General features: G+C 39.7%; 1 protein-coding gene across 4 annotated transcripts in view; it reads right to left on the bottom strand.

Moving 5' to 3' along the window:
- The window catches only part of LOC114155726 (uncharacterized), a 274038-nt gene that overhangs the window by 77960 nt on the left and 182801 nt on the right, over nucleotides 1–13277 (bottom strand). For all 4 annotated transcript variants that reach the window (XM_028035761.1, XM_028035762.1, XM_028035763.1 and 1 more), the window contains 2 exons: nucleotides 5853–6152; nucleotides 1401–1628 (listed from right to left, as the gene is read on the bottom strand). In XM_028035761.1, the coding sequence (XP_027891562.1) occupies nucleotides 1401–1628; nucleotides 5853–6152 (528 nt within the window). The remainder of the gene's footprint in view (nucleotides 1–1400; nucleotides 1629–5852; nucleotides 6153–13277) is intronic.

The following is a 13277-nucleotide window of genomic DNA, read 5'->3' as shown; positions in this document are numbered from 1 at the left end:
TCGTAAGACTTTTAAAGAGAGCTAAATGACAGTAATGATCTTGGTTTGTTACACAAAAATATTGTTTAAAGTACAGTGTAAAATATGGAAATGATAGAGGTCACAACCTCAAACATACAAATCTGAGTACAGAAGTAAATTGTACTACATGTTTCAAAGATGTCCTGCACTAGTCACTTCCACAGAGCTCAAATGTTTTCTGTATGTCTGTGATTGAGGTTTTTACTATGCTTAAATAAGCTAAGTCTAATTGTTATGTTCTTACTAAAAACACATGTGAAAGAGTTGCTTCAAGTAGCTATAACAGTACAAACTCAAAGACACTTGTAAAAATTAAACACTGTTAGTGTCTCACTAAAGCCCTATGGACAAAGGAAAAAACTTAGTCCATAAGGCTTTATACCACATTGCCGTTTCAGCAGGCAATGTGGTATAAAGCTAATCTTGAAATTGCTGTGTGACTCTTTAAGATAATAATTAGCTTAATTTAGCTCTTAATGCTTAACTGATTCGCCACCCCTGGTTCAAGCCCAACAGAAAGTAGGCCATTGTGGACCAAAGTTGCCATTTTGACTTTTTCTATCTTTTTTACACAAGTTGTATATGAGCACATTCCTCCTACAGCTTTTGAGATGCAGAATCACTCAGCAAAGTCTTGAGGCATTGACAATCAAATGTTATCAAAATCTTTTTTATGCATGTGCGCGTGGCCAAGCCTCAAAATCTGATGATTTGCCATGAAACATCAAGGTGCTAATATTATGACATGTTATGTGTGTCATAACAAATCAGCACTGATCATATTTACATGGTGATATGGTGACATCACCATAGCCCCACTCGTTGAACAGGATGCCACCCGTTTTGCTGCTGGTTGCCTTACTTTTACGCTTTGATTCAGACAGATCTAAACCTATGTCTAAATGATACAGAAAAACAAAATTATGAATCCTTCTCCCAAAGCTGGCTGCTGGCTGGAGCATATGGGTGTGGCAGAATGATGAATTTCTATCCCTCGCAGTTTACACAGCAAGTTATCGCCAATCCTTCACCACAAACAGGAAGTGACAGTATCTCCTGTCTGGACTGCAGGGTCGGATTTCAGGACAACTTTTAAGATTTCCTGCAGAAATCTTACTGAACTAAAGATGATTTGGAAGATTCAGCAATTGCGCCACATAGATGGATGCAGAAATGGCACGAGAGGTCTAGAAAGATAGATAGATAACAATAAAGTTCAGTGTACATACAGACTTTCATCTGTCTTTACCATCAGACTGATGTTACAGATTTTCAAGGCTTCTCCTCAGCAGTTTGTAGATCACTAAGAAACACACCTTCTAAGAAAAAATTAATCATGGTTTAAAAAGAGAGATTAAATTTGAACACAATCATCTCACCTCCAAAATCCTCCTTTCGATATCCTGAGCTATCTCAGCTGCTGCTGCAGCTTCGACCTGCTGAGCAACTTGGAGGATTTTCCGCCACTGTTTCTCCATGTCTTTAACAGTCTGCTGAGCCTGGAGTTTCTGTCCTTCATCAGCACCCTGGTGGTCACACAGAGTTTGGCCTCGTCTCCTTAGGTTGTTGACCTTAAAGTCACCATCAGGTCTGGAACTCAAGATGGCCTTTAAAAAGGAATGAACTTGTTTGACTATTTTCCTTTTTTATAAATGAACAACGTACTTCAGATTTTTATTTGATAAAATGTTGAAAAGTGTGCATCATTTTCCTTCTACGTTGCTCCAATACTTCACATTCCTTGGTTTTTCACTTTAAAACACATTGAGAGTTTTTGGGTTTAATGTAATAAAATGTAAAAGGTCTTAAGGGTTATAAATACTTTTGCAGAGCTCTCTAAATGACATTTTATAACATTAGTTATCCATCTATATCCGTTTAAACCACAGTTAATCATACATGCCACTTCCAGAAACAGAATGCTACAGCATAGACACATGGACAAAATTGTTGGTACCGCTTGTTCAATGAAAAAAAAAAAACACACACAATGGTCACAGAAATAACTGTAATCTGACAAAGGTCTGAATAATTAACAAATGAAAGTCAGACTCTGTTTTTCAAACATGCTTCAAAAGAATTATTTTAAAAATCAAACTTATGAAACAGACCTGGAAAAAAATCATGGTAACCCTGAAAATAATGTGACCAAAGGGACATGTTAAATCAAGGTGTGTCCACTAATTAGTATCACAGGTGTCTACATTCTTGTAATCAGTCAGTGGGCTTACATATGGGGCTACAGGTAGTCACTGTGCTGTTTGGTGACATGGTGTGTACCATATTCAACATGGACCAGAAGAAGTGAAGGAAAGAGTTGTCAGAGGAGATTAGAAAGACAATAATAGGCAAGCATGTTACAGGTAAAGGTTTTAAGACCATCTCCAAGCAGCTTCATGTTCCTGTGACTACATTTGCACATATTATTCAGAAATTTAAGATCCATGGGACCATAGTCAACCTCCCGGGATGTGGCCGCAGGAGGAAAATTGATGACAAAACAAAGAGATGGGTAATACGAACTGTAACAAAAGAGCCCAGAAAAACTTCTAAAGCGATCAAAGGTGAACTTCAAGCTCAAGGAACATCAGTGTCAGATCGCACCATCCAATACTGTTTGAGCCAAAGTGGACTAAATGAGAGACAACCAAGGAGAACACTATTGTTAAAAATAAATCATAAAAAAGTCAGACTGGAATTTGCCAAACTACATGTTGACAAGCCACAAAGCTTCTGGAATTATGTCCTATGGATAGAGGAGACAAATGCAACTTTTTGGCAAGCCACATCATATGTTCGCAGATGGAAAATAATGAATGCATCAAGAAAACACTGTCCCTACTGTGAAACATAGAGGAGGCTTTGTTCTGTATGTTCCGGGGCTGCTTTGCTGCATCTGGCATAGAGTGCCTTGAATCTATGCAACGCATAACTAAATCTCAAGACTATCAAAGGATTCTAGAGAGAAATGTGCTGCCCAGTGTCTCAGTCCAGGGTTTCCCCCAGTGTATTATAAGCCTGGCAGCCTGTCATGCTTTACTAGCCCCCAACCAGGCTAAGCGTTGTTTGTTTTTGTTTTTAGGAAAATAATAATAATAATGCGCTTATTTTATTTCTTTGTAATCAAGCCAGATTGCAAGCTTCTCTGTTGCTCTGAGCATTTCACTGGCGGAGCATATTTATTCCTAAAATATAGATTTATAGAAGATAGGTTTATACTTTCATCATCATCGCTGCTTAATTTCTTTAGTTTACGTCAGCGGGGATCCAGTGTGCCTCCTTTCATTCAAACTGGACACAGGGTGACATGTATGGATATTTACATCAACCCCCTGTGATGACAGAGGATTCTCACAGTTCTCTTTGCAGAACTCTGCATCAAGGTCAGAGTTAAAACCCACCCCATTAGCTCTGGATGCGCAGCTCTATGTGAACCGCAGGAAAGGCTTGTAGTCGCGCTTTCAGGGGTGCGAGTTGAGGGAGTGGTGAGATTGATTCATCTTTGTGAACAAACAATTATGCGGCTTTTACATCTCAACACGCTGCCCAGCGTTTGGCACCGTTTTCCCTGTAAAGTTTATGTATGTGGTCCCAGTTGGCTGGTCGTTAATGAGCCAGCGCTAATGTAACAGAGAAAAAAATGTGCATGTATGTATATATAAATAAGATGATTGAACTTTACCCAAAATAATAATGACAATATTATGTATTTATAGTGAGATTTTTAATCAATGTATATGTTTAGAATCACCTAGTGGTATTATGGCATACTGCTTGCAATGGGTCCTTCAGGCGCTCTCAGGCTTCCCCCACTAGAATTCTAATGGATGCTGGTGGAGGTAGGTCTGAGTGAGGCAGCTCTACGCAACATTTTTTTACTTAAGGTCATATTTTTCTAGTTCAACATATTCACAAAATATTGTAAGGATATTCAACATCTACGGATATAATTTGAGGCTGCACAGTGAGGCAGTTGGTAGCACTGCTGCCTTGAAGCAAGAAGGTCCTGGGTTTGATTCCCAGCCTAGGGTCTTTCTGCATGGAGTTTGCATGTTCTCCGTGTGCATGTGTGGGTTCTCTCTGGATACTCCGGTTTCCACCCACAATCCAAAAACATGACGGTCAAGTTAATTGGCCTCTCTAAATTCTCTCTAGCTGTGAGGGCGTGAGCGTGTGTGTGCTTGGTTGTTTGTTCTGTCTGTCTCTATGTTGCCCTGTGACAGACTGACAACCTGTCCAGGGTGTACCCCACCTCTTGCACGAAACGTTCACTAAAGATGGGCACCACCACCCCTCCTAACCCCACAAGGGACATTGGTGTACAGAAGATGGATGGATATAATTTGTAAAGTTTTCCCGTGGTTGGGCTGGAAAAATATGACTTTGTGAGTGGTGCTGCGCCAGTTGGTGTTCATGGGCTGATCAGTCATGATACTAACTGTGTCTTCTTTTGCTTTCTGCTTTGAAGGATTTTGGCATGCAGTTTCCAGACACATTTTGAAGAGTGATTGTGCTGTCTTTTACAAGCGGAGGGGTTACGGCTGCAACCCCGGTTCGAATCCAGGTCACAGCACCAGTGTAACCCCTCCGCTAGTCACCTTGTACACAGAGTTTTATGACGCACAACTCAACAGGCAGGACTGATGATCAAGTGGTTTTTTTGTCTAGTGTTGCAGAGTCAGAGGTCTGTGTTAGGGCCCCATTTATGGAGCCCTAACACAGACTTATGGAGCAGAGCCTTATGGAGCTGCTAACTTCATTTGGATTAAACAGAAGTACACATAACTGATATTCATTTTAACTGTATTTTTTTGATTTGTTGTTTTTAATAGCATTTCACAGGCTATATTTTCCCGTAACATCTAATTACCCATTAATATTTTTACATTTCCTGTCAACATAACATCTTTTAATACAAAAACATGGTCCACCACCAGTGGACCGCCTCGGCACCCCGACCTCCGGGCTTAGCAAATTTTCTGGGGATACCCTGCAGTCGAAGGTCATGGGTCTAGCAATGGAATAATGACGCCAAACACAGCTAAAAACACTGAAGAATGGGTAAGAGGAAAACATTGGACTATTCTGAAGTGGCCTTCTGTGAGCCCTGTTGAGCATCTTTGGAAGGAGTTGAAACATGCCGTCTGGAAAAGACAGCCTTCAAACCTGAGACAACTGAAGCAGTTTGCTTATGAGGAGTGGGCCAAAATACCTGCTGAGGTGCAGAAAGACTTCTGATTGATAGTAATAGAAATCTTTTTACTTCAGTAATTGCCTCAAAAGGTTGTGCAACAAAATATTAAGTATAGGGAATCTTAATTTTTGTCCACGCCTGTTTCATGAGTTTATTTTTTTATATACAATTCTGTTGAAGTATGTTTGAAAAGCAATGTCTAATGGGGATTGTGTTTGAGAGGTGAGGAAGGGGTGCGATAAATTGAATACTTTGATTCAAAATTGTTTAGCAGTTTTTCCAAACCCTGGTCCTCAAGGCATACTGATCTGCATGTTTTCAGATGATTCCAGATGAAATTCACCAAAATCCTGTTAATCAGTCATCAATTGAAATCATGTGTGCTGAATTTGGGAAATGCTTAAACCCTGCAGGGCAGTACAAACTGTCAAACTGTCAGTAATATTTACAAACAAGTAAGAATATGTACAGAAAGGAATCACAACCCACTATTCTTAACAGTGATTGATATAATGCTTAAATTAATATGTGATTAACCCCCGCTCAATAATAAAATGCTCTCACCCAGAGCTCAAAGAGGAGAAGATGAGAGGTACCAACAATTTTGTCCATGTCTGTAAGTTACTTTGAAACAGACCTGTGCTGTGTGGCATCTCTTCTCAGATGGAGTGTGACTGAATACACACTGAAGATTCTGCTGTTTTTCTCCTATCCAGGAGTCAGTGTTTTTTCTTTGGAAATCAAAGTCGTCCAAAATACTTTGGAGTTCAGCTTGCTGGGCTGTCTCTAAAACTGCTCCCCAGAGCTGCTCTGCGTGTGCCACCAGCTGCTCCACCTCTGCTTTCCTGCTCTTCTCCAGTTGCTTGCACAGAGTGGCTGATTGCATTTTGAGGTCAAGGAGCTTGGATTCTCCTTCTGATTTGAAACTTATGACATCCTAGGGGAAAAAAAGGGCAAATTTGCTTTTTCAACACTGTTGAAAGTACTTTGGAGAAGAAAAACACATAAAAAAATAATTAATAAATTCAAAAGATGTAATTACAATTATATTTCTATGATTAAGCCAAATTAACAGCTAAGAACTGGTCAAATAAATGGACAAACAAGTCTGCTATAAAACCATAGTGTTTCAGTTCATATTGATAGTTTTCTTAGTCCCTTTGGTGCATTTTTCAAAACAGAATTTAAATTCTCAAAACTACTTCTTGAATTTTCAACTCATTGTGCCACGTGTATATCGAACAAAGACCTTTCCTGTTCTTTTGAACAAGTTTCAACTGATTTTGTATGTTATATAAGTTATCAACAATTCTCTGTTTTTTCCTACACTTACAATTGCTTTTTCATGTTGGTCAAAATGTATTATGGATCTCTGTTGAATTGTCTCACTTTCCACAACATTTAAGCACAATATGCTTTTAACATATTGTGCTTTTTAACATTGAAAATGGTTGAACGAGTTGTCATAATGATTGTTGATTTCAGGATTAGGGTTAGATCAAACTATTTCCATCATGGGGAAGGTGGTTGAGGAATATAAATATCCTGGTGTTCGCCTTGACAACAGACTTGACTGGAGATAAAACAGTGAAGCCTTCTTATAGATGGCTTCAAGAAAGGACAGAGTAGACTGTACTTCTTGAGGATCCTTCAAGATTTGCACGAAGATGCTGCAGATCAGTCTGTTGTTGAGAGCGTCATCTCTTCTGCCGTCATCTGTTGAGGTAGCAGCGTCGGAGCCAAGGACCTTAAAAGGCTCAACAGCCTGATAAACAAGGCTGGTTCTGTTTTTGGGACAACTGTTAAACCTCTGGAGATGATAATGAAAAGAAGGATTCTTCATAAAATCACAAATATTATAGACAACCCTGACCATTCCCTTCATGATACTGTCTTGGGAAGGCGGAGTATATTGAGTCAGAGGCTTCTTCAGATTCACTGTAATACAGACCGTATTACAGTGTTTGTGAATTGAATATTTAGTAAGTATAAGCTCATGTACCCGTCAACCTAAGATTGTGTGAATTGTATATTATCCTACAGGTGTACTATGTTATGCACGTTTCTCTGTAGCCAATAGAATATGTTGTTTTATGAAACTATTAAAATTTTCTGTATATAATACACATCTCAGTTTAAAATATATATATACTGTCTGTTTTTCAGGAGCTGTACCAAAGAACCAAGGACCAGATTCAGAACACCAAAAATTTTTTAAGAAGGGTCAAGGTGGTATTTTATTTTTTAATTTATTTTGTGCATGTTACATCAAATCAGTTTTATACATATCTTTTAATATTATACTTTTAAGCAGTGGCTGGTTTTTAAATGCTGACTTTGCTTGATTTATTATTGGTGCAAATGTCTTTTCTGAAAGCCTGCTGTACTAAAATTGATTCTGTACCATTTTACTTTGTTATGAGAAAAGTTTTATTAATGTCTTTTTTGTACATATGTATAGTACAATAAATGTTGTTTTTTTTTTTAAATCAGATTTTGTCTTGGATGTTTTAATCTTAATACTGTAAAATTAATAAATTCTTTGCAAAGTGTTTTACATGGTTGTAATTGATTTTCCAATTTGTTACAAGATTGGATTAATCTCCCTAGGAAATGGAAGACAACTGTTTCACATGGATACCTTGAATTTTACTGAAAATTGCTGCCAAATTAGTATGTCCAAAGATTTAACAAAATGATATATAACATTTTATTTTGACATGTGTGCGGAAAGACCACCAAAAATGTTTGCCGAATGTTTCGTGGCATTTCAATTTGATATTTGACAAATGTTGTCTCAGACGTTTAGCGTACATTCAGCTGAAAGTCTGCTGGACATTTAATGTTTCAAATTCTCGCTCCAAAAGAAAGCCGGGTGAGTCAGGCAGGGGAGCCAGCCTGAAACCGGAGCAAGGCAGGGAAGTCAGCTCAGCCCTAAGCAAGCCTCAAGTCAGTTCTGCCAGCTCTCAACACATGGAGCACGGCTGCTTTTATACCTAGGAGACACTGGGTCTCCTATCAATCAATCAATCAATCAAATTTTATTTGTATAGCACATTTCAGCAGCAAGGCATTTCAAAGTGCTTTACATCATAACAAACACAGAATCACAATGCAATATAGAATCAATCATTAAGTCAAGTTACATCAATAAATTTGTAATTGATTACATTTCAAATACAATTCTAAACAGGTGGGTTTTCAGTTGAGATTTAAAAGAAGTCAGTGTTTCAGCTGTTTTACTGTTTTCTGGAAGTTTGTTCCAAATTCGTGGTGCATAGATGCTGAAAGCTGCTTCTCCTCGTTTGGTTCTGGTTCTGGGGATGCAGAGCAGACCAGAACCGGAAGACCTGAGAGGTCTGGAAGGTTGATACAACAACAGCAGATCTTTAATATATTGTGGTGCTAAGCTGTTCAGTGATTTATAAACTAACAACAGTATTTTAAAGTCTATTCTTTGAGCTACAGGGAGCCAGTGGAGGGACTTTAAAACTGGTGTTATGTGCTCTATCTTCCTGGTTTTAGTGAGAACGCGAGCAGCAGCATTCTGGATCAGCTGCAGCTGTTTGATTAATTTGTTGGACAGACCTGTGAAGACGCTGTTGCAATAATCAATACGACTGAAGATGAACGCATGGATGAGTTTCTCTAGATCTGGCTGAGACATTAGTCCTTTAATCCTGGAAATGTTCTTCAGATGATAGAAGGCCGACTTTGTGACTGTCTTTATGTGGCTCTGGAGGTTCAGGTCAGAGTCCATCACTACTCCCAGGTTTTGGGCCTGATCGCTGGTTTTTAGTTGTAATAACTGAAGCTGTGCATTGACTCTAGATCGTTCCTCTTTAGGTCCAAAAATAATAACTTCAGTTTTATTTCTGTTCAGCTGGAGAAAGTTTTGGCACATCCACACATTTATCTGTTCTAAGCATCTGTTCAGTGATTGGATTGGCTCTGAGTCACCTGGTGACATCGTAATGTAGAGCTGTGTGTCATCTGCATAGTTATGGTAGCTAATATTATTTCCTCTTTGATGAAAAGGTTTCAATTGAAACAAAGAAATCCCTGTTCTTTATGTAGGATTCAAACCAGTTAAGCACTGGACCGGAGAGTCCGACCCAACTCTCCAGTCGATTCAGTAATATGTCATGGTCAACAGTGTCAAAAGCTGCACTGAGATCCAACAGAACCAGCACTGTGGTTCTGCCACAGTCCGTATTTATATGGATGTCATTGAACACTTTTATGAGGGCGGTCTCTGTGCTGTGGTGAGCACAAAAACCAGACTGGAAGGAGTCAAAGCGGTTGGTTATAGTTAGGAAGCTAGTTAATTGTTTAAACAGCTTTTTCAATAACTTTGCTGATGAATGGGAGGTTGGAGATCAGCCTGTAATTCTACAGAAGTGATTTGTCCAGATTGTTCTTTTTTATAAGTGGTTTGATTACTGCTGTTTTCAGAGCCTGGGGGAAAACGCCTGATGAGAGCGATGAGTTTACTATTTGGATCAGATCAGCAGCAATAACAGGCAGGACTTTCTTAAAGAAATGTGTGGGTAAAACATCCAGACAGCAGGAACTGGAGCTTATTTGACTTATAATTTCCTGTAGGGTTTTATAATTAAGTAGTTGAAATTGGGTCATTTTTCCTGTATTTGTTTTGTTTGGGCACAGCACTGGTACTGACTTTATAGTGGATGTACAGATTAATCCTCTGATTTTTTTAATTTTCTCTGAAAAGAAGCTGGAAAACTGGTTGCAAGCAGCAATACATTGGAATTCAGGCGGTAACGTCACAGGAGGGTTTGTGATTCTGTCAACTGTTGCAAATAAAGCTCGAGCATTGTTAATGTTTTTGTTTATGACATCTGCAAAGAAAGCCTCTCTTGCATGTTTTAGTGTTAAATGATAGTTACGTAGTCTTTCCTTATAGATGTCACAATGAACGTGGAGTTGAGTTTTACGCCATTTTCGTTCTGCCCTGCGGCAGAGTTGTCTTGCAGATCTAACTGTTTGTGTATTTCTCCATGGAGATTTCTTTTTACCAGACACAACCTTCATTTTAATTGGGGCAATGGAATCAATAATATCTGAGACTTTAGACTGAAAATCATTTACCAACTTATCTACATCATTACAGCTTAAGGGTGAGGAAGAAGAGTAGATTTGATTAAAAGTTTCTGCTGTGTTTTCAGTGAGAGAACGTTTTGTGATGGTTGCTGTTTGTCCAAGTGGGTTAAAAGATACAAAACTTTCAAAGATAACAGCGAAGTGATCCGACAGGGCGACATCAGTTACAGAGACATTGGAAATATTCACACCCTTACTGATAACCAGGTCCAGTGTGTGTCCTTGAGTGTGTGTTGCTTGTTTGACATGTTGTGTTAGACAAAAAGTCTCTAAAATATTAGCAAGCTTTTTTGCCCCTCTGTCTTGGGGGTTGTCAACATGAATGTTGAAATCACCGACAATTATTAAACAATCATAATCAATACATATGAGAGATAGAAGTTCATTCAAGTCAGTAAAGAAATTTTCCACAAAAGTTGGAGTTTTGTATAGAGTTACAGTCAAAGTTCGTTTGTGGCCTTTAACCTCAATTACAAGATACTCAAAAGAGGTGAAGTGACCCAAAGAGATTTTACTACAATTTATGGTATTCTTAAATATTGAAGCCACGCCTCCTCCTTTTTTGTGTTTTCTATTCTCACTGAAGAAATTGTAGTTAGGAGGCGCTGATTCAATTAGTACGATCAGTTCATTGTCATTCAGCCACGTTTCTGTCAGAAACATAACATCGATATTATGCTCAGTGATGAAATCATTAATTAATAGAGCTTTAGCACAGAGAGATCTGGTATTTAAAAGAGCTAGTTTAAGTGACTTGGAGGCCAAGAAATCTTCAGTCTGAGGTTCCTTTAGGCAGGGGATCAGTCTGATGTTTGAATTAGGTCCCCTATATTTTATGTTTCTTGTAGATTTTCTTGTAGTGATCCGGACAGGTAATGTCCTGTTCTGCAGTGCCGAGGGGCCAGACACATTCTGGAGCAAGAAGGGTGTAAAGATAAAATCTGGACTCCGGCCTCAGACCTCAGAAACGCAGAGTGATGGATCCTCTGGGACGGTAGAATCAGGTGGCTTAAATGAAGTGAGGTCTGCTACGTGAGCGCTAAGAAGAGACTTCCCAAGTACAACCTGTTGATTCATTCCATCTGTAAATTTAAGAAACTCCGGTCCAGAAGACATTTCTTCATGTGTATCTTGTGAATCCTGTGAATAAGTGGGTGAGCAGAGAGGGAGGGGAGAAAGAGGAAGGGAACCAGTCGCTCCGTCTCCAGTCGATGTTATATCAGCTGTTTTTGCCTGATAAGCCGACGGTTCCTTCCTAGTCAGAAATCCTTGAGCCTGTTCTTCTGAAGCGATGATCACGTTGCTGTCCTTGTTGATAAAGTGAAAAAGATTTGCAGTGAGCAACTTTATCCCATGTTTATTAAGATTGCGTCCGCTTCTTCCAAAGAGGTGAAAGCGCTGCCAATAGATCCAGAGGTTATCGATGAAGGTCACTGAGCTGGCAGAGCAGCTTTTAATCAGCCATTTGTTTATCATGTCCAGCCTGGAGTGTTTTTCGTCTCCCCATTGAGGTGATGGAATTGGACCACTGAGAAATAACTTCATTTTTAACTTTCCCATAGTGTTCAGTAGAATATTAAAGTCCTTTTTCAGAATCTCAGATTTCTGCTTTGCCACATCGTTGGCTCCAACATGCACAACTAAGGACTCAATATCTGGCTGATCAGTGGTTAGCGAAAGAACTTTACGAGTTAAATCAAATACAGTGTCACCAGGAAAAGAAATCACTCTCGTTTTCTTGGGATTGCAAACGTGACTGATTCCATTTACTGCCTCATCTCCAACAATAAGCACTTTTGGCATACCTTTCGTTTTCCTGGTAGCCGCTTTGTCCTTTGGGGCTTTGGGGGGTGGATGTGTTGGTCTTGCCTCATTGTTGATGTTTGAAAGCGAGGTTTCACTCAGAGGCTCAGGCTGGAGTACAGAAAATCTGTTTTTCAGTGGGATTCCCACAGAGTCAGAATGTTTTGAGGCCCGGGCTAGTCGCTCTGTCCTTGGGAGCGCGGTCGGTGGAACCGTTTTGGTTGCAGCTGCTTGTTTGTTTTTCTTTGGTGGAGCAGGTGTTGAGGTTGAAGGTGGGTTTCGGCTCAGAGCCGGCCACGCTGATTCGTCCAGGTGAGGGGTTCTTCCTGTCAGTCGCCTCATCGGATCTGCGGTGTGAGACGTTTGCTTCGGCTTGGCACCCAGAGCGTTCCAGGGTGAGCTGCTTGATGCGAGGCGTACGGCCTCTCCGTTGATTTGAGGAAGAGTTGTCTGATTTCCACAGTTAGCGTTGATTTCAAAGTTCACTTCCAGCTGTTTGATCTTCATTTCTATAGACTGAAGTCGTTGTATAATACTGCTAATGTCCTTGGGGTCGGCCGGAGGCATTTTGTCCTGGTTCAACTTGGAGATGAAGTTGGTAAAGTAAGGTAAAAATAAAAGTAAGAAAATCCCCCAGTCCTTAGGTTTGTAGTAATCCAGTTATGACGTTGAAAATGTGAATATAACTATAAAAACTGTCACTTTAAAAGTAGCTCAGGCGAAGTTATCAGTAAGGACGGGAGAGAGCAGGACAAGCTGTTGCTCCTTCAGCTGCCAGACAGTTCTCCCTTCGAGAACTAGGTAGGATCTTGGCTGCCACTACTTCATGTGTGCCTCGGAAAAGAATAATTAATAATAGACTGATCACTCCATGTAAAAGGGAGGGGAAACAGATAATTTCTTCACTGTTGAAGATGCAGAAACTGTATTAAGCTTTTATGCTGCATGTCAAACATCAGATATATAACCCTTCAAGATGCTTTACAAGGGTTGTTCTACCCAAAGGGAATTTATCTGCGTCCTCCTCATAGGCAAATCACCTCCAAACAAGACTAACATTTGCCCTTCAGACTAGTGAAGAGAGGTGTTGAGTGTCAGTGAGAGGTTATTAACCAATCTGGGGAGACGAAAATGG

Source organism: Xiphophorus couchianus, chromosome 13, assembly GCF_001444195.1.
Source record: "Xiphophorus couchianus chromosome 13, X_couchianus-1.0, whole genome shotgun sequence".
NCBI lineage: Eukaryota > Metazoa > Chordata > Actinopteri > Cyprinodontiformes > Poeciliidae > Xiphophorus > Xiphophorus couchianus.
Note: the sequence above shows the minus strand (reverse complement) of the source record. Positions and strands in the feature narration are given on the sequence as shown.